The 22,347-nt window shown below is 34.1% G+C and overlaps 1 protein-coding gene across 6 annotated transcripts in view; it reads left to right on the top strand.

Annotated features, from left to right (window-relative positions):
- The window catches only part of Pcdh11x (protocadherin 11 X-linked), a 610,005-nt gene that overhangs the window by 32,280 nt on the left and 555,378 nt on the right, over nucleotides 1–22,347 (top strand). For all 6 annotated transcript variants that reach the window (XM_085838041.1, XM_085838040.1, XM_085838039.1 and 3 more), the window contains exon 2: nucleotides 17,252–17,835. In XM_085838041.1, the coding sequence (XP_085694167.1) occupies nucleotides 17,296–17,835 (540 nt within the window). In that variant the 5' untranslated portion in view covers nucleotides 17,252–17,295. The remainder of the gene's footprint in view (nucleotides 1–17,251; nucleotides 17,836–22,347) is intronic.

Raw genomic sequence — 22,347 nt, 5'->3', positions numbered from 1 at the left:
TTGCTCAGCCTGCTCTCTTATAGAACCAAGACTACCAGCCCAGAGATGATCCCACCCACAAGGGGCCTTTCCCCCTTGATCACTAATTGAGAAAATGCCTTACAGTTGGATCTCATGGAGGCATTTCCTCAAATGAAGCTCCTTTCTCTGTGATAACTCCAGTTGTGTCAAGTTGACACAAAACTAGCCAGTACAATTGACCACTTGTCAACTTCACACACAAACACATCACTAGTAAGCCTCAACCCTTAGTTCTTATTCATCCCTGAGATATAAATAACTTTAAAAATCCCACAGGGTTTACATATTAAAAGTTAAATCCCTTTAAAATATCCAATGTCTTTTAAAATTCAAAGTCCTTTAAAAATTCAGTCTCTTAACTGTGAGCTTCACTAAAAACTTTCTTCAAGAGGGAAAAATATGAGGGCACAGTCACAATCAAAAGCAAAAATCAATCTCCAACCATCCAATGTCTGTTATCCAAGTCATGATCTTCTGGGCTCCTCCTAGGGCTTGGGTCACTTCTCCAGCCATGCCCTTTGTAGCACACACCTTGTCTTCTAGGCTCCAGCCGCCTGTACTCCACTACTGCTGCTGTACTTGGTAGTCATATCATGGTACTGGCATCTCCAAGATGCTGCTGTCTTCCACTGTAACTCGGCTTTAACAATATCCTCTCATAGGCTCTCTTCATGGTGATAAGCCTCAAATCCTTTGCATAACCCCTTCAGTCCTGGACCATCAATTGCAACTGAGGCTGCCCCTTCACCAATGGCCTTCCATGGCCTCTCACAGTGCCAAGCCTCAGCTGCAGTGAGCGACTCCTTCATGCCTTCAAAACCAGTACCACCTGGGTGACTCTTAAACATTACCAAGTTCAGCCACAGCACAAGGTACTAAGTTGGCTATCTCTGGAACACAGGCTCTGTGCTCTCAGGAAACACTTCCCAGATTTCACCTCAGTGATGCTGGTCTCTTCTTAATCACTGCTAATTTCTTAGCTCCAGCTAACCAGCATTAATAGGCCCAGTAATGAAAAGGTTTTACATTAGTAGTTCTGGTATCTTGTTAATCACAGCTGATTCTTCAACCCCAGCTAACCAGAACCACAGAATCTTCCCAATCAAAATAGCAATGGCCTTTAAAATAGTCTTTAATTTTCCCACTAAAATATTACAAGTCAGAACTCCATCTTCTGCACTGTTTGCAACATTATCTTCCAAGTTACTACACAACATCTGACAGAGCTCTTAACACCGAATGGATATTATGGCCCAAAGTTCCAAAATCCTTCCACAATCTCCCCCAAAACATGGTCAGGTTGTCACAGGAATACCCCACTATGCTGGTACCAATTTGTCTTAGTCAGGGTTTCTATTCCTTCCCAAACATCGTGACCAAGAAGCAAGTTGGGGAGGAAAGGGTTTATTCGGCTTACACTTCCATACTGCTGTTGATCACCAAAGGATTCAGGAGAGTGGAACTCAAGCAGGTCAAGAAGCAGGAGCTGATGCAGAGGCCATGGAGGGATGTTCTTTACTGGCTTGCTTCCCCTGGCTTGCTCAGCCTGCTCTCTTATAGAACCCAAGACTATCAGCCCAGAGATGGTACCACCCAAAAGGGGCTCTCCCCTCTTGATCACTAATGGAGAAAATGCCTTGCAGCTGGATCTCATGGAAACATTTCCCCAAATGAAGCTCCTTTCTCTGTGATAACTCCAGTTGTGTCAAATTGACACAAAAGTAGCCAGTACAGGGATATATCACCCTATTTTCACCTTTTGGACACTGCCAACATGCAGAACACGGACATGCATAAAGATAAAGCACACATATACAAAAATTTTAAAATCATCTTGGGCAACTCTCAACTACCAGTAACTCCAGTTCCAGGAGCCTCTTCTGGCCTCTAGACACACTTGATCATAAAATATAAACATTTTAAAACAAAACAATGAAAAACCAGTTATATATTCCCACATTGAACATATGTGCAAACTGACTAGGGTTTGTATTAAATGTCAAATTTTTGGTAAAATTCTTATTTGTTCAATTCAATTTGTTCAATGTCCAGTATCTGACTATGCTATATTACAAGACTTTAAGTATATGTAGTATTTTAATTGTTGTTTGCTTTTAGGTTAGTAAAGACACAGTAAGAATTTTATTTATGCCACTCTCTTGGCATGAACAAAAAAAAAACCTATCACCTGCTATTTTCCAACAATAATAACAATAGTAATAATAATAATAATCCTTTGATGGATTAAATATATATGTATAATTTCTTTGCTTTTGTTTAGCTACATGTGTCAAATTCATCCTAGTCTTTAGTGTAAATATAGAGGACAAGATGGAAAGTTACACACATGATTAATACATGCTATAGTGGAGTTAACCTTAAGCATATACTATGTCAACATTTATAATTTTCATAACAAAACTTAAATTTCTGTGTAACATATGAGAAAATTTTAATTGTAATTAGTTTAATAGCAAACAATTTTGCATTTAAATAATCTTTATAAAAATCTGCTTTAAATATTGTCTTACCTATTTTAGTATCTATCTATCTATCTATCTATCTATCTATCTATCTATCTATCTATCTTAATAGGTATTTAAGGAAGAAAAGTGGCTGAGCATACTTGAGTATGTCAGCAGGCAAGTTGTAGTACTTGTTTTTTTTTTTCCTTCTACCATGTGGGTCTTCTGAATGCAACTCATGCCATCATACTAGATGTCCTGTGCCATTACCATCTGAGCCATACTTCTAGTTCTACAAAATGATTTTTTAAGAAAATGAAAAAAATAAAACAATAAAGGGGTCTAATTTTCTAAATAACTATATATTGTAAACATTTTACATACATGCAATTTTCTTCCAAGGACAAGTTATATTATTATCAATCATTCTACCAAAGATAGAGAGGATTTTTAAAATTCAAGTGAAGCCCATGGCAGCACTCAAAACAATGTTCATAGTTCCTGCTTCTGTTTCTAAGACCTAAAATTTTGCAGAAATATTTAGCTTATTGTTTTATGTTTTAACAAATAAAGCAAATTAGATTTTCCTACAATTAAACAATATTCTTTCACCATGGGATATTTACTTCTAGAATTTTGGTTTGTGAGTCCATGGAGTCCAACACAACACTACCATACTATGGAAAAAATGTTACCTACCATGGAAAAAAAATTTGTATGTGAAGAACTTGATGCAAAAAATTTCTTGCCTTAGCTTCTCTCAACACTTTAATCTTGTGAAGCAGCAGAGAAGTTTCTGTGAGATGACTTTTACCATTCTCCTTAAATACAAACAAATGCCCTTCTCAGATAGTGTGAATTGGCATCAACAGACATTATATTTAAGAGAATTTTTGTGTGTGAATAAACTTGAAATTTGATATGTAGATAATTGATGATTCTTAGTGACATAATATGTGACTGGTATTTAAGGAAGTTTTAACATTTTTGTAGAGTTAGAAAGGTATTGTTATCCAATGGGGTTGGCATTAAATGATGTTCATATATGTAGTACCTTTAAAGTATGATTTCTACTATTTTGAAGGCCTACTGCAATGATCAAAATCTGTGTTTTTCAGTAATAGCACTTTTATAATGATCCAAGAGACAAAGTCAAAGCAGCACAATTGATATTTATCTTTTAGCAGACAAAAGAAATTACAGAAAATTTTCTCTAGTTTAAATTCATAGAAGATTGTGCCCGATATTTCAGAACTGTTATTTATTTGATTTGCTTCTAACAGAACTTTGTCCATAAGATAATACATAAACAACACATGTCTGAAACTAGGGGAATTTAGAGGTCTCAAAAGTAAAACTAACACTCTACTGCAGATTTCTTATTATTGAAGCCCCCCCCCTTTTTTCAGTGTATACCTTGGGTTTTTTTTTTTCTGTTTTTATTAGGTATTTTCTTCGTTTACATTTCAAATGCTATCCCAAAAGTCCCCCTATACCTTCCTCCCCCCAACCCCTTACCCACCCACTCTCACTTCTTGGGCCTGGTGTTCCCCTGTACTGAGGCATATAAAGTTTGCAAGACCAAGGGTCCTCTCTTCCCAATGATGGGCGACTAGGCCATCTTCTGCTACATATGCAGCTATAGACACGAGCTCCAGGGGGTACTGGTTAGTTCATATTGTTGTTCCACCTATAGGGTTGCAGACCCCTTTAGCTCCTTGGGTACTTTCTCTAGCTCTTCCATTGGGGGCCCTGTGTTCCATCCAATAGCTGACTGTGAGCACCCACTTCTGTGTTTGCCAGGCACCAGCATAGCCTCACAAGAGACAGCTATATCAGGTTCCTTTCAGCAAAATCTTGCTTGCGTATGCAATGGCTGATTATGGGATGGATCCCCGGGTGTGGCAGTCTCTACATGGTCCATCCTTTAGTCTCAGCTCCAAACTTTGTCTCTCTCACTCCTTCCATGGGTGCTTTGTTCCCAATTCTAAGAAGAGGCAAAGTGCCCACACTTTGGTCTTCATTCTTCTTGAGTTTCATATGTTTTGCAAATTGTATCTTATATCTTGGGTATTCTAAGTTTCTGGGCTAATATCCACTATTAGTGAGTACATATCATTTGTGTTCTTTTGTGATTGGGTTACCTCACTCAGGATGATACCCTCCACATCCATCCATTTGCCTAGGAATTTCATAAATTCATTCTTTTTAATAGCTGAGTAGTACTCCATTGTGTAAATGTACCACATTTTCTATATCCATTCCTCTGTTGAGGGGCATCTGGGTTCTTTCCAGCTTCTGGCTATTATAAATAAGCCTGCTATGAACATAGTGGAGCATGTGTCCTTCTTACCAGTTGGAACCTTGTTTTAAGATTGCATTCCATTCAGTCTAGCAGTGGTGATGGATGCAGACTTTAAACTTACCACTTGGGAGCCAGTGTCAGGAGGATGTTTGAGTTCAAGGACACCTAGGGTTACACAGAGAAACCTTATCTTGAAAAGACAACAACAACAAAACCATAAAACCAACAAACAAACAAACGAACAAAAAACAAAAAACAGAAAAACCTGGAAGTAAAAGAAGACATAAAGAAGGAATGAAGGAAAGAAAGAATGAAAGAGAGAGAGAGAAAGAAAGAAAGAAAACAAGCAGAAGAGAAGAGAAGAGAAGAGAAGAGAAGAAAAGAGAAGAGAAGAGAAGAGAAGAGAAGAGAAGAGAAGAGAAGAGAAGAGAAGAGAAGAGAAGAGAAGAGAAAAGATAAAAAAGCAAAAAAGAAAAGAAAAAGATTCAGTTATATAAACTGGAAGAAAGAAACTTTTTCTTCCCTCCTTATTTTTGCCTCCACCACACATCTGTTTGCAGAGCATTTGTACAGTACCAAAGAGGGTTTTAATTGAGATATTGCACAATGAGTTTTCTATGCATGATGTATAAAAGTCTCCTTTGTTCTGGGTATTCCCAGGACAATTACATCTGAACTCCTACTTTGCAGCTTTACAGCACTGATATTTTGTTTCGCTTAAAATATTTGATTCAAAATTGAAATGTAGATAATGAGAGTGAGTAAGAGAATACTTATGCATTGACTTACCTTGTATGGGAGATGTAAGACAACAACAAATCACACAAATTATAGTAAATTTCTCTCTGGACTTAGACAAGTAAATATGTCACCATTTCTAAAGAATTTAAGCAAAGACAATATTATCCTGTTCTAGAAGGCTAAACACTGAAGATGAGAAGATCATTCTGTGTTATGCAGAGATCTTATTTTATATATTAGCTATACTGATAATTTCAAGAAATGACTCTTCTTCAACAAATGCTTTGTAGATTATGAGTGTCTTCATTAAAAGCACTGATCTTCCTTGCCTTTTTACAGTTTCATGGCCTAGCTTATTGAGTGCATTCAATGGATATATGCAAATGTGAATAGCCAAATAAGTATCAGTACATTATCGTGCTCATAATATATGAATTGAATAAATGGATAATAAATAATAAGTAATTTATGCCCCAATGTAAATATAATTAAATTGAACATGTTTGGTGTTCTAGTATTACTTTGAATTAGCATAAGGACTATGTTCTGAGATAGGATCTCAACATTAAGCCAAGGATGATTTGAAATTCACAATCCTTTCATCTCAGCCTCATTAGTACTGGAATCACAGGCATGAGACATTATGTCTAGGTGGTATTCTATTCAATTACATGCCATTTGGAAATTATTTTCAGTACTATAGGATGTTATAATTCTTTCCAATATAATCTATATTTTTAGACATAGCAATCAATGATTCCTCCAGTTTACCCTCTCAAATGTGTCAAAAACATCTAAATTAGTAGCATCACATATTTAAAAAAATAATACATTCCACTTCTTATTAAGGAATTTGAGTCAGTTAATTCACTTCAAACAAATATTGGTTTGAAAAAACTTTCAGGGTTAAGGAGAAACTATAAGAAAGAAAGTGAGCTATTTCAATGCACATAACACATAGTAACTATTAATGACATTTATTTTCCAATTAATGCTACTAAAATTCCCTTGATTGTTACCAGACTGTTGGATGCTTTTGCCATAGTTGTTCTATTTTACATGCATATATTTCATGTAATTATATTTAACATTTTCTTTACTGTTACAATTTTCTTGCTATTACTCAAGTATTGTTGACACAGGGAAATCTATTAAAGGGAAGACAGTTTTGAGTTGTATTTAAATAAATGATGACTGAAGATCATTGAATAGATGTTGAAAAGTCATGGCTTGACTGTGTGGGCTAGGGTGAAGAGGACCCATCAAATATTATAAATTTTAAGACTTTTTTGTTTGTGTGTTTGTTTGAAAGAAGATAATTAACAACCTTGAATATTAAACTACATGGTGTGGTTTCCTAATTGTCAACAGGACATAAAGTTAGTTTTCTATTATCAATTTCTATAACTTCATTTTATTTTATATATTATAAGTAATATTATGAAAAAATTGGTATTTATTTTCCAATACCAAAGACAAAATCATCTGTGGAAAGTACTGACTGGATAGATACTATGTTTGGAATTGTTTTACATTCATTTTTTTCTTTATTAAAAAAAAGAGGTTGAGAAACTGTCCTTATGTCAAATCTGACTCACTTTAACAGTTCCTCTAAAAAATTAGCAGCTGTAATTAGTGGAAATTTTAAAGGTGTAATGTTGTAGGTGTTAACAGTAACAGGTTTTAATCAACTTTTTTAAAATTTAAAGTGATCTTTAGAAAAGTGGCATTCTTATTTCATCCAGCATAATATTGCAATGACATAGTTCACAAATTGTGTTTACAAACAGTATTTTAAAAATCATTGGTTTTCTGATGTCTGTGGCCTGACTGGTTCCAGCTGAAAGTCCAAGACATCAGGAGTACAAGCAGTTCATTTCAGCTTGCCTGACGATGAGACACACCAAGGCTGTATATTCTGTAATATATAAATCATGATGCAAACCATTTAAAACTGCAGCACTGCTAACAATTATGATCAGTTATGCAAATGATTATAGGTAATTATTAAGGCATATTTAGCTTATATATTACAAAAATAATTTTAAAGATAAGCACAAATCTTTCTCATCTTCACTCAAAAGATTAAACGACTTATCTGAAGACATCTTTAAATATATAAACAATATAGCCAAATACAGTGGCTTTACTTCCTCAGTTGGGAATAGAGACCCCAGGTGGATGTCTGTGAGTTCAAGGCCAGCCTTACATACATATAGCCATCTCTATCCCAGCCAGCTCTACAGAGTAGGCACTATCTCAGATATTGCAATGTAAAGCAAAACAAAGCACATAACAAGCATAGAGTATATTTATTAGACTGCAGACATGGTTAAGAGAACAGGATGCGCTTCAGAGAATTTGTATTTAATTCTCAGCACCCACCTGGTGACTCATAAACATCTGTAATTCTAGTTAGGAAATCAGATAGCCTTCGACGGTCACCAAGTTCCCATGTGATGTCTAGATATACATTCAGGCAAACAACCATACACATGAATTAAATAAAAATTTAAAAATACTGTAGTTGAATTCCAGTATATAAATTTTAAGGCAATTATTTTTCCCCACAGAATTAGGGGAAACACAGAAAATCTTACTGATTTATGATATTATACAGCTAGTAAGTAATAGATCCTGGATTTGAGACCAACCAATCAACCAACCAACCAACTAATAGTCCATGCTGCAAAATCTCAATAAAAATGATAAGTGCTTGTCTCCTCATTCCCTAAAGATCAATCAGTTTAAAGAGTGCACTTTTCCACCAATCGTATTGTGCCTAGTTGCTGATGTTCTATTCTGCAGCTGGAAACCATATAAAAACTCGCTGAATGGGTGCTGAGGGTCTCTACCTCTCCTTTGGGTCTAGGAAAACAGCAGTGCACTGGCAAGAGTTGAGGCCCAGGGAGTGGTGAGGCCATGTGTGGGGGGAGGGGAGATGGGGCATCCTCTTGGAGGCAAGAGGTAGGAGGAATGGGATGAGGAACTGTGGGAGTGCAGACCAGAAACTGTGGGAGTGCAGACCAGGAAGGGGATAACGACTGGACTGTAAAACACAAAAAAGATTAAGGATAAATATTATTTTTTTTTAAATCTCATATTTACAAAAAAATTAACAGAGACAAATCTCCAAGCATGCTTCTTGTGATGAAGGGTTACAACTCACAACAGATTTTTCTTTACTAGTATATATTAATTATAAAAGATGGTTTCATTATACCATTTTCATAGTTACATCCAAATTTTACAACTTTTACAAAAATGCTAAAGGAATTATAGCTTCATAACAAATGGTTTTTCTCATGTGGGAAGTCAGTATATTACATTTCAATTTAATAACAGTATATGTATTAGTTAAAAAGAAAAATAATTAGTTAAATTGAGGACTTTATTCCCCTTTATTTTATTATTGAGTTGCAAATTACACAAAAAGAAATAGTTACTACCTAATCGTTTCAGAGTTTTTTACTAAGTGAAACAAGAGTTTTACTGTACAATTTCATTTTAGAATTCTTTTTTGATGCTCACCTAACAATAAAGTATCATTTTTATTATTATATTGTCCTGGATGCCTTCATAGATTAAGATCAGTGGACTTTTAATCTAAGTAAACACTGTTTAATAGAACTTTCTCTGATGGTAGAAATATTATAAATCTTTGACCTGGAGAGGTATCTCAGTGGTCAAAAGCACTGGTTGCTCTTCCAGAGGGCACAGGTTCAATTCCCAGCCTACACATGGACGATCACAACTGTATGTAAATTCAGTTGCAGGTGTTCTGACACCCTCACACAGACATACAGAGAGGCAAAACACAGTGAACATAAACATAAATTATATGTATTATATATAAAGAAATGTTATGTAACCTGTATTATCTATTAAAGACTGAAATGTGTCATAAAGCAACTAAATCACTGCATTTTCAAATGTGATTGATGTTTGACAACTACATTAGGCATGGGCTAGTATATTGGAATATATATAATCAAAATATAAGTTGAATGTTGAAAATAAACCTTTTAATGGTACAATGACACTTGATGTCTAAGATTTTGTTCTATGTTATCTATGAGATCAATTGCTGATCACACAAGTTTACCACGAATAGCTGAAGTTTCAGTTTTTGTGAGTTTATAGGAAGAGGTAATGTAGCACATGTTCACAATTCTGTAGAGTGAATGGCAGTTACAGTAAGTGTGAGGCAGCTTCAGTTCTGATAAATTATTCGGTTATTTACATCAAATAGTTTAATTCCTCTAAAAGAAAAAAACAGCATGAAATATTTAAGTATTTCTTTTATTAGGTAGGATAATAAGAATATATATATGTATATATATAATTGCTATGTTTCATATTACAGATTTTATTTCAAATGAACATATTTTAATTCTCAAAAAATTAATGCTTTAATATAGTTCATATTTGGTATATATAGAATTTTAATATGGACCTACAAGGTGAAATAACTACAAATTTGAGGAATATTAATAAGTATACAAAACATTTCACTTAAAAATTAATCCAGAAAAAGAGAAAAGCTTGACAGTATAATACTGAAATCTATATATTGTCTTTGTTGTAAGCACCTAACAAATTCATTAACATTATCTTTTAGACTTTGATGAACCTAGCCAGTGAACTTATTGCACACATAAAGAAGAGATAATAAGTAATACTTTACTCCTAGTTATTCTACTCTTTTTAAAGGGAGAATTCTTTATTCATAATTTAAATGCACCATTAATAGAGATACACTAAAATGTGATATGATGATTGCATACATCATCTGTTGTTCATCCTTTTTCTATTTATTTATTATTATTAACTAAAGTAAAAAAATCATCACCAATTAGCCTTGTTTTTAAGCTGACAGAAACAAAAACAAAAACAAATGCACAGAAATAATGTTGAAATATTTAAATGTATTTTTAAGCAAAGATACCTTTTGAAGGTTGGAAACAAGACAGGAAGACTCATTTAAAAAGTTGCCAGATCTTTCTTGATTAGAGGTATGTGATGTTCACTTTTTGAATATGGATAATGTCACTACCAAGTCATTTTGCCAGGAAGAGCTTCATTGTGTTCTCAGGGAAATGAATACAAATATTAAGGATAAAATTCTTCCATATACTGCAAGAAACAATTTTGTGATGGATATTATTCCCTTTTCATTATCAGTATTTTAACTGAATTCATTTTACAGGCTGTCAGATGCAATCATGCCTTAAAATGCCAGTTGAAATATTTTTTTTTTGTGATATACTACAGTTGCTTTTTAAGTACGCATTTTACTTAAATCATGATTTTGATAAATTAGCAGTGGGTATAAATAAAAAGTACTAAGGCACCATGCTGTAGTGTGCCAATTGATGGAGATAATCTGAAAAATCCTTCGAGCATATATCACAAATATTTTATTTGTTTAGAGGACTTGACAATTAATACTTAACAATTAATTGATCTTTCTAAATAGAAACATTGATATAATAGATACATTATAAGCTATGTTTTCTTTAGAAATATATTATTTTAATAATTCAGGAGAACTGTCATATAAATATATCAATTACCTTTAAATATCTAGACTCATTCTAAGAAATTAAACAAATACCTAGTGAAAAATTAAAACATACATAATAAAAACATTCTAGCAAATATTCTAAAAATTTTAAAATACTTTAAAAATCTAAAATTGTAGTGTATATACCTCTTTTCTTAAATAGAAATACTTTCTATCCCTCTATTTCTTTGATATTATGAATCATAGTACTATAATAATTACTAAAAAACATAGGCCATGTCTCACTTTCTGATTCTATTTCTCTTTTTCATGTAACTGTTTTAGTATAGAAATAATTTCCTATATGTATGTAATATATGTTATATACTTGTTATAAAATTTAAACTTGAAACTGATTGAAATCAGTTAGGTTTTAAGTAATTTAAATTAAGCAAATTTTTAATTAGTATAATTAATTTATAGTAACACATGTAAGCTATCATTTGAATTTTTAATGCAAAATTGATTTGTTACAGAATATCTTGCACATATTTATCAACTCTATTAAAGAATTTGGTACTAGAATTGTCATAATGTAATTTGTACCAAGCCTGCAAAACAATATTTGTGATATTTGCTATCGTCAATATATTTTCAATTCGTCTTCAAAATCTTATCACAAATACTCCCTAATTATGATATGAAATGAAGGAAATTAATATTGGAGCTGAATCATTATAAATTGATCTTTACTTTTCTTTTCAACAGTGCAAACCACTTTATTGTTTATTATGTCTTCCAAGGAGGTTTTCTTATTCATAAGGACATGAATAAACAACTATATAATACCTTGCAGGTGTTGAAGGGTATGTTTTGCCTATAGATAATATAAAAGTACCCTGAGGAAATTTGGAAACTGAGCAGCATAAGGGTGTATCTTTTGTTGTGGGCTTATATTTCTAAATTTTTAACAGCTTGTTATTATACTAGTCATTGTAAACTAGTCATTTACAAATAGCTAATTAAAATATACTGCAAATGAAAGTAGCATTGTAATTTATGAATATATCCTATTTTGCCCAATATTTAAAGTGCTTTGTTTGCAGTTGAGTGCTTGTAGTTTTAGCTCATAGGGCTAAGACATGAGGTTTATTTGAATGAACACAGAATTTTTAGTGGGATGTGGGTGCCTCTTCACTGGTATGTTTAGCCACAACATTTTAGTACTGGTTATTTCTAGAATTATAAACTCAACTCTAGTGTGTAAGTTAACAATAAAATTTTCTGTTAGTAAATTTAAGTGTTGCATGAAATTTTGGAGACTAAAATTATTTAAACTTCAATATTTACACACTGTAACAGCTTTATTTGAGTCCAGTATCCAGAAATTGAACACTAAAGTGAAGGTAGACTAGTCTGTTATTATTATCAAATATATATTGTAGGAAAACAAATCTTGTCTGTTTTGTTTACATATAGCTTCTTAGTACCTGTAGCAATGCTTGACATAGAAAGCTCTTTTAATAAATAGTTCTGGAGATAGAGAAAAAGCTCTCTAATAATTCTTGTCTTATTAATTCCTTATAAGAAAGTAGACATCATTGTTAGGTAATCTATTATTTTTTATTTAAAAATATCATTCCATTATCTCAATCAGAATTCTTTAGTGTCATAAGATATAGGTTTTATTAAAATATAGAAGCTTATATTGGCTGCATTGCCTTATGCTTTATTAGTATATATTAATTATAGAAAATTGACTTTTTTTTTCGAGATAGGGTTTCTCTGTATAGCCCTGGCTGTCTGGAACTCACTTGGTAGATCAGGCTGGCCTCGAACTCAGAAATCTGCCTGTCAATGCCTCCCAAGTGCTGGGATTCACCACTGCCTGGCGAATAATGACTTTTATTACAACATTTTCACTATATATCCATTTAAGTTTAGAAATTATTATTATATTTTCTCAAAGATATACTTTTATTCTATGTTTTAAAACCCCTGAAATAATTTCAAATGACAAAATCATTTTAAAATGTTTAGTTTAACAATGGAGTTAAAGATAGTATGGGACATATTTAGAATGGATTGAGAGTAACAAAGTTCACTAATTAGGCTATTGTCTTAATTATTTTTCTTGTTTACATATAGTGCAACATGTATGCAATGTTTTTTGAAACATTCTTTATAAATTTTATGCCAATTGTAACAATGTGTAATTCCTAAGGGTAGGATAAGAATAGAGTGGTACTTTTAATTTCATTTGGCACTGCCCCATTTTATTCTGCTTATGTTTGCATTATATTTATTGAAATCATTCAGACACACACTTTTTATGTGTCCTAGATTCAGTGTATAAAGAATACATATATGTATTGTATTGGTATCAAATACTGTTTTTAATCACACATTCATAATAGTGAAAATCATTAATTCACAGGAGTCCAGATCTTGAACAGGTTTCTATATTGTATAATCCTAGTTCTCATCATTGACTGATGCTAAAAATACAAAAGTGCCGACAATAGTCTTCTGTTGTTGTTTACTAAGATAGAGCATATATTTGGCATTCTTTTTCCTCACTGTTATATCTCAGTAACTTATAAATGAAACTAACATCGAAACAAAATTTCTTAGATATATAATGTATGTTTCACAGGGTCTATGATCATATTTTATAAAATATAATTTTAACAATTAGGTAGTTTATGATATAAACTATTTCCTTTGTTTAAAAAGTATTTCCTTATTCTATAGTGACTACAATGTAAATTTTTCTAAATTCATGTCTTTCATCATTTGCATATGCTTATATATTTTTAAATGCAGATGTCTAGCTATGTAGCGGAAGGGTTGATAGCACATTTTCTGGCAGTTATATTCACACAAAAAAGCTATTTATATCATGCCTCGCTGTGTTTAAACTCATTGTTGAAACATTGTTAATGTTGCTAATTCCTAATAAATATTGAGTTGAGAATATCATTAGATACCTGCCTGCATAAATACTTTTCAGCAATGGAATTTTAATTGTCTCTGTATAGTGATATTTTAAAGCTGGATTTGTGCTTTAATAGCAACAATTACTCATATTTAATTATAATGATGTGACATTTCATGATGTGTAATGTACTGGTGTACAGATTTCATATTTTATTATATAACATTACACACTTTTATTTCCAAATTTTTGATATTAAATGTTGCTTAATATATCAAATAACTTAAAATTAACAATAGAAATAAAGGAAATGCATAAAATTAAACAAGAAATTTTTAGATATCTATGCTAATTGTTGAATTTTATCAGTGAATTAGAGTAATAGGGACTGAGGAGATGTCTCAGAAGTCATGAGTACTTGCCATTGCTGTTCTTCTAGAAGACTCAACTTTCATTTCCAACACCCATGTTGACTAACTCAACAACTATCTGTAACTGCAGTAGTAGGGTGATCTAATATCTATGACATTTGAATGCATCCACACTCACATGCAAATAAACACATACACACACTTAAAAGTAATAAAAATCAACACTAAAATGTAGAGAATAAAAAATTGTAAGGCTTTCATAAGGAAGAAAACAAAGAAGAATCTGTTTTATATTTACTACCTTGAAAAATTTGCTTCCTTTTATTTTATGTTTATGAATGTTTTGCCCGCACCAAATAAAAGTAGTGGCATCAAAACTCAGAGAGGGCTTCAGATATCTTGGAATTGGAGTTATAGTTAGTAGTGAACAGGCACGTGGACCAAATCAAAGCCTAGATACTCTGCAGGAACAAGTGCTCTTAACATCTGAACCATCTCCCCAGACTCTTAATAAGCTTTAATAAAACAGGATAAAACAATAACAATAACAAAAAAACACATTAGAGCCATACAAATGAAACAAACAGAAGGAAAAGAGGTCAATGGAGGGAAAAAGAAACAGAGACCCACTTGTTGCACTGAGGAATTCCATGAAAAACATGAAACTAGAAGCTGTACTGTATATGCAGAGGATTTGCAGACCTGTGCAGGACTTGTCCATGCTGCCTCAGTAACTGTGAGTTCATATGATCTTTGATTATATTGATATAGAGGACCTTTTTCTCCTACTGTCCTCCAGCACCTCTGACTTTTACACTCTTTCTTCCTTTTCTGCCTCCTCTTCCACGTAGTGCCTTGATCTCTGAGGTGGACACATTGCTGTGTCATGTGCTGCAGAAAGAAGCTGTTCTGATGATGGCAAAGAAAGGCAATGGTGTAAAGAATATAGCAGAATGACATTAAGAGCCATTTATTTATTTTGCCTTTAGCTAAACAGTAGTACTTGGTTTTCTTTTAGGACACTAGACTGCCTAATGTCAGTTTTCTTTCCAGCAGAGCAGCACTAGGTATGAGTTTCATCCAAAGGAATGAGCTTTAAGTCCAACAAAATATTAGTTTCTGCCACTATTGTACCAGTTTATCTTACCCGCACATTACTTGTGTGGGTCAAAGGTTTGTAGCTGGCATGGTGCTTAACTTTCTCCTTTGGTAGTGATTAGAGTAACTTCAAGTACTATAAATACTATTCCATAGGGGAGGCAGTTCTAGATAAGCACCAATTTGAGTTCTCTGTGTTCAATGGTTATGTAGGTGTTGTCTTCAGCAATAGCATCTTACCATCAGTGTGTAAAGAACAACTAACAGCTTTTGTAACAGCCTTTTTTTTCTGGGGGTTTCCATGCTACCTTTTTGTTCTACAATTCAATTTAATGTTATTGATTCAGAATAATATGCTGGAAGCTTCATTTGATGATTAGAATTGTCCCTCTATGGCTCTGTCTTCCTGGTTATTTGGGAATTTCATTTATATCACTTTTATATATGTAAATATTTTAGGAAGCTTCTACTGTTTTCAGTTTCCATAGGATCACTTAAATGGTTCTAATTTTAACTATTTTAATACATATTAAGGGCCTTTCTCTCCTTCTCCCTGTTTGATTATACTATTTCAGTCTGCCTCCTGCATTTATACATCACATGTCTTTTCTGGTATGAAGTGATGAGTTGTATCATAGGAAAATTTGATCAAGTTGAGATTAGCAAAACTATCACCTGATATCTTTTTGTGATTTAAATGGATTTAAATGTAAAAAAGCAATAACAATACTTTCTTCAATCTTTGTATAAAAAGCAATTATTTTTCTTAGTTTCAAAACTAGTCCAGGTATTTTTTTTATCTTGTCTATATTTATGTCATTTTATAGCATGATTTTCATTTTCCAAACTATAAATATAAATTAAAAATTTAGAACTTATTTTAACCCAAATCTCCTATTGAGTATTTGCATGTTGTTTAGAGATTCATAGTTCTAACCATAGTATGTATTCATAAGCTTTTATTTTATTTCTATTTCCTATCAGTACCCACAATGGTTTTTACTGTTCTCTGAAAAACAGCAGCATCAGCAACAATAACCACAACAAACTATGTTCCCAAAATTCCAAATGAGAAGATATGTATAATAATCTGAAATTTGAATATCTGTAATATTTATATTTATTTATTTATTTATACTTACTGGCTTTCTTACCCAAACAGGAATGAATTCTGCTTTAGATGTCACAGTTTCTCCCCTGTATTTAGATAGTTGCCATATAACCCATTTCCTATCCTAGATTATGTTTGCTTTGAATTCAGACTTCACCAAGTCCTTCATATCTGAATGTGTTTTACCTACTGTCATCTGAAAAATTGTGCATTTTATGCACAGAACTGAAAATATGGAGTATTTTATTAAATGTTCATTGCCACTAAAATATTTGTGCTTGAAATCCTCAGTAAAACAAAGAAATAATGGTATTTTTGTGTGATTTTAACAAATACCATTTTATTTTTCCTTGATAATGGAATTGAATATTTAAATTACTTATATTTCTTTAAATATCTTCAAACATTAAATACATAAATATCTTCAGTAGTGGACACTGTTTTTAATATACCATCCTTTAACTACCATAGCTGATACTTCATTTATTTTCCTCTTATTATAGAAACAAATAATAACTTGATTCAAAACATGTTTGTCTTTTACTTATCACTAATGCTAATATTTCATTTAATGCTTTTAATTTTAAGCAGCGTTTAGTTAACATGCAGATTTATAGTTGGCTTTCTAATTATTTTTTCTCTCTCTCCTTCCCTCTCTCTCTATCCTTCCCTGTGTTTTCTTTTTTCTTTGTCAGTATATCGTGGGCTGACAAACAGTACCTTTGGTATTGAGACTGGTATGGACTTGTTGTCCGGGACGTATATATTTGCGGTCCTGTTAGCATGCGTCGTGTTTCAGTCTGGCGCCCAGGAGAAGAATTATACAGTCCGAGAAGAAATGCCAGAAAACGTCCTGATAGGCGACTTGTTGAAAGACCTCAACTTGTCGCTTATTCCCGACAAGTCCTTAACCACTCCTATGCAGTTCAAATTAGTTTACAAAACCGGGGATGTACCATTGATTCGCATTGAAGAGGGTACTGGAGAGATCTTCACTACTGGTGCACGCATTGATCGTGAGAAATTATGTGCTGGAATCGTGTTGGATGCCCGTTGCTTTTACGAAGTGGAGGTTGCTGTTTTGCCGGATGAAATATTTCGATTGGTTAAGATACGCTTTCTGATAGAAGACATAAATGATAATGCACCGTTATTCCCAACAACTGTCATCAACATATCAATTCCAGAGAACTCGGCTATAAACTCTCGATATTCTCTTCCAGCAGCCATTGATCCTGACATTGGAATAAATGGAGTCCAAAATTACCAACTAATTAAGGTACGTTTTAAAAATGTTTTGTTACGGGTATTGATAATCTTATAGGGTAAATGATTTTTTTTATTCTTTTGAGTAAACCAAATTAACTTTCCATATTTATGGAAAGCATATTAAAGAAAATCATTCATGTACATTTTGCAATCACATGGTAATTTTTAAAACCTGGACTGTGCATATATTCTTTTCCAAATATTTGTGTTTCCACAGACAAAAATCTCAGCTCTACTAGATATAAATCGACATACTACTTGGGATATGAGTTTGAATCAGACTAGTTATGGCTTTGTCATTTTTAAATATTAAGAATGACTACATGAGACAATTGATTTTTAAAAGATTACGTGAGACAAAATGCTTAATCTTAGTACTTGCAAAGATGTTAAAATTATGAGAAGTGATTAGGATATTGCTCTTGAGATTTTCATGCATGTATGTAATGAAGTATTTTTTTATTACATATTTTCCTCAATTACATTTCCAATACTATCCCAAAAGTCCCCCATAGCGCCCCCCACTTCCCTACCCACCCATTCCCATTCTTTTGTCCCTGGCATTCCCCTATATTGGGGCATATAAAGTTTGCAAGTCCAATGGGCCTCTCTTTTCATTGATGGCCGACTAGGCCATCTTTCGATACATATGCAGCTAGAGACAAGAGCTCCAGGGCTCTGGTTAGTACATCATGTTGTTCCAACAATAGGGTTGCAGATCCCTTTAGCTCCTTGGGTACTTTCTCTAGCTTCTCCATTGGGAGCCCTGTGATACATCCAATAGCTGACTGTGAACATCCACTCCTGTGTTTGCTAGGCCCCGGCATCGTCTCACAAGAGACAGCTATATTTGGGTCCTTTCAGCAAAATCTTGCTAGTGTATGCAATGGTGTCAGCGTTTAGAAGCTGCTTATGGGACGGATCCCTGGATACAGCAGTCTCTAAATGGTCCATCCTTTCATCACAGCTACGAACTTTGTCTCTGTAACTCCTTCCATGGGTGTTTTGTTCCCAATTCTAAGAAGGGGCACAGTGTCCACACTTTGGTCTTCATTCTTCTTGAGTTTCATGCGTTTAGCAAATTGTATCTTATATCTTGGGTATCCTAAGTTTTGGGCTAATATCCACTTATCAATGAATACATATTGTGTGAGTTCTTTTGTGATTGTGTTACTTCACTCAAGATGATGCCCTCCAGGTCCATCCATTTGGCTAGGAATTTCATAAATTCATTCTTTTTAATAGCTGAGTAGTACTCCATTGTGTAAATGTACCATAATTTCTGTATCCATTCCTCTGTTGAGGGACATCTGGGTTCTTTCCAGCTTCTGGCTATTATATATAGGGCTGCTATGAACATAGTGGAGCATGTGTCCTTTTTACCGGTTGGGACATCTTCTGGATATATGCCCAGGAGAGGTATTGCTGGATCCTCTGGTAGTACTATGTCCAATTTTCTGAGGAACCGCCAGACTGATTTCCAGAGTGGTTGTACAAGCTTGCAATTCCACCAACAATGGAGGAGTGTTCCTCTTTCTCCACATCCTCGCCAGCATCTGCTGTCACCTGAATTTTTGATCTTAGCCATTCTGACTGGTGTGAGGTGGAATCTCAGGGTTGTTTTGATTTGCATTTCCCTGATGATTAAGGATGTTGAACATATTTTCAGGTGTTTTTCTGCCATTCCGTATTCCTCAGGTGAGAATTCTTTGTTCAGTTCTGAGCCCCATTTTTTAATGGGGTTATTTGACTTTCTGGAGTCCACCTTCTTGAGTTCTTTATATATATTGGATATTAGTCCCTTATCTGATTTAGGATAGGTGAAGATCCTTTCCCAATCTGTTGGTGGTTTTTTTGTCTTATTGATGGTGTCTTTAGCCTTGCAGAAGCTTTGTAGTTTCATGAGGTCCCACTTGTCAATTCTCGATCTTACAGCACAAGCCATTACTGTTCTATTCAGGAATTTTTCCCCTGTGCCCATATCTTCAAGGCTTTTCCCCACTTTCTCCTCTATAAGTTTCAGTGTCTCTGGTTTTATGTGAAGTTCCTTGATCCACTTAGACTTGACCTTAGTACAAGGAGATAGGAATGGATCAATTCGCATTCTTCTACATGTTAACAACCAGTTGTGCCAGCACCATTTGTTGAAAATGCTGTCTTTCTTCCACTGGATGTTTTTAGCTCCCTTGTCGAAGATCAAGTGACCGTAGGTGTGTGGGTTCATTTCTGGGTCTTCAATTCTATTCCATTGGTCTATTTGTCTGTCACTATACCAGTACCATGCAGTTTTTATCACAATTGCTCTGTAGTAGAGCTTTAGGTCCGGCATGGTGATTCCACCAGAGGTTCTTTTATCCTTGAGAAGAGTTTTTGCTATCCTAGGTTTTTTGTTATTCCAGATGAATTTGCAGATTGCACTTTCTAATTCGTTGAAGAATTGATTTGGAATTTTGATGGGGATTGCATTGAATCTGTAGATTGCTTTTGGAAAGATAGCCATTTTTACAATGTTGATCCTGCCAATCCATGAGCATGGGAGATCTTTCCATCTTCTGAGATCTTCTATAATTTCTTTCTTCAGAGACTTGAAGTTTTTATTATACAGATCTTTCACTTCCTTAGTTAGAGTCACGCCAAGATATTTTATATTATTTGTGACTATTGAGAAGGGTGTTGTTTCCCTAATTTCTTTCTCAGCCTGTTTATTCTTTGTGTAGAGAAAGGCCATTGATTTGTTTGAGTTAATTTTATATCCAGCTACTTCACCGAAGCTGTTTATCAGGCTTAGGAGTTCTCTGGTGGAATTTTTAGGGTCACTTATATATACTATCATATCATCTGCAAAAAGTGATATTTTGACTTCATCTTTTCCAATTTGTATCCCTTTGATCTCCTTTTGTTGTCGAATTGCTCTGGCTAGGACTTCAAGTACAATGTTGAATAGGTATGGAGAAAGTGGACAGCCTTGTCTAGTCCCTGATTTTAGAGGGATTGCTTCAAGCTTCTCACCATTTACTTTGATGTTGGCTACTGGTTTGCTGTAGATTGCTTTTATCATGTTTAGGTATGGGCCTTGAATTCCTGATCTTTCCAAGACTTTTATCATGAATGGGTGTTGGATCTTGTCAAATGCTTTTTCCGCATCTAACGAGATGACCATGTGGTTTTTGTCTTTGAGTTTGTTTATATACTGGATTACGTTGATGGATTTCCGTATATTGAACCATCCCTGCATCCCTGGGATGAATCCTACTTGGTCAGGGTGGATGATTGTTTTGATGTGTTCTTGGATTCGGTTAGCAAGAATTTTATTGAGGATTTTTGCATCAATATTCATAAGGGATATTGGTCTGAAGTTTTCTATCTTTGTTGTGTCTTTTTGTGGTTTAGGTATCAGAGTAATTGTGGCTTCATAGAATGAGTTGGGTAGAGTACCTTCTGTTTCTATTTTGTGGAATAGTTTGTGAAGAACTGGGATTAGATCTTCTTTGAAGGTCTGATAGAACTCTGCACTAAACCCATCTGGTCCTGGGCTTTTTTTGGTTGGGAGACTATTAATGACTGCTTCTATTTCTTTGGGGGATATAGGGCTGTTTAGATCATTAACCTGATCTTGATTCAACTTTGGTACCTGGTATCTGTCTAGGAACTTCTCCATTTCATCCAGGTTCTCCAGTTTTGTTGAGTATAGCCTTTGGTAGAAGGATCTGATGGTGTTTTGGATGTCTTCAGGATCTGTTGTTATGTCTCCTTTTTCATTTCTGATTTTGTTAATTAGGATGCTTTCCCTGTGCCCTCTAGTGAGTCTGGCTAAGGGTTTATCTATCTTGTTGATTTTCTCAAAGAACCAGCTCCTTGATTGGTTGATTCTTTGAATAGTTTTTCTTGTTTCCACTTGGTTGATTTCACCCCTGAGTTTGATTATTTCCTGCCGTCTACTCCTCTTGGGTGAATTTGCTTCCTTTTGTTCTAGTGCTTTTAGGTGTGTTGTCAAGCTGCTAATGTGTGCTCTCTCTAGTTTCCTTTTGGAGGAACTCAGAGCTATTAGTTTTCCTCTTAGAAATGCTTTCATTGCGTCCCATAAGTTTGGGTATGTTGTGGCTTCATTTTCATTGAACTCTAAAAAGTCCTTAATTTCTTTCTTTATTCCTTCCTTGACCAAGGTTTCATTGAGAAGAGTGTTGTTCAGTTTCCACGTGAAGGTTGGCTTTCTATTATTTATTTTGTTATTGAAGATCAGCCTTAGTCCATGGTGATCTGATAGGATGCATGGGACAATTTCAATATTTTTATATCTGTTGAGGCCTGCTTTGTGACCAATTATGTGGTCAATTTTGGAGAAGGTACCATGAGGTGCTGAGAAGAAGGTATTTCCTTTTGTTTTAGGATAGAATGTTCTGTAGATATCTGCCAGATCCATTTGATTCATAATTTCTCTTAGTTTCACTGTGTCCCTGTTTAGTTTCTGTTTCCATGATCTGTCCATTGGTGAAAGTGGTGTGTTGAAGTCTCCCACTATTAT

The sequence above is a fragment of the Mus caroli genome, unplaced genomic scaffold (genome assembly GCF_978045245.1).
Source record: "Mus caroli unplaced genomic scaffold, Mus_caroli_1 scaffold_5, whole genome shotgun sequence".
Classification (NCBI taxonomy): domain Eukaryota; kingdom Metazoa; phylum Chordata; class Mammalia; order Rodentia; family Muridae; genus Mus; species Mus caroli.
Note: the sequence above shows the minus strand (reverse complement) of the source record. Positions and strands in the feature narration are given on the sequence as shown.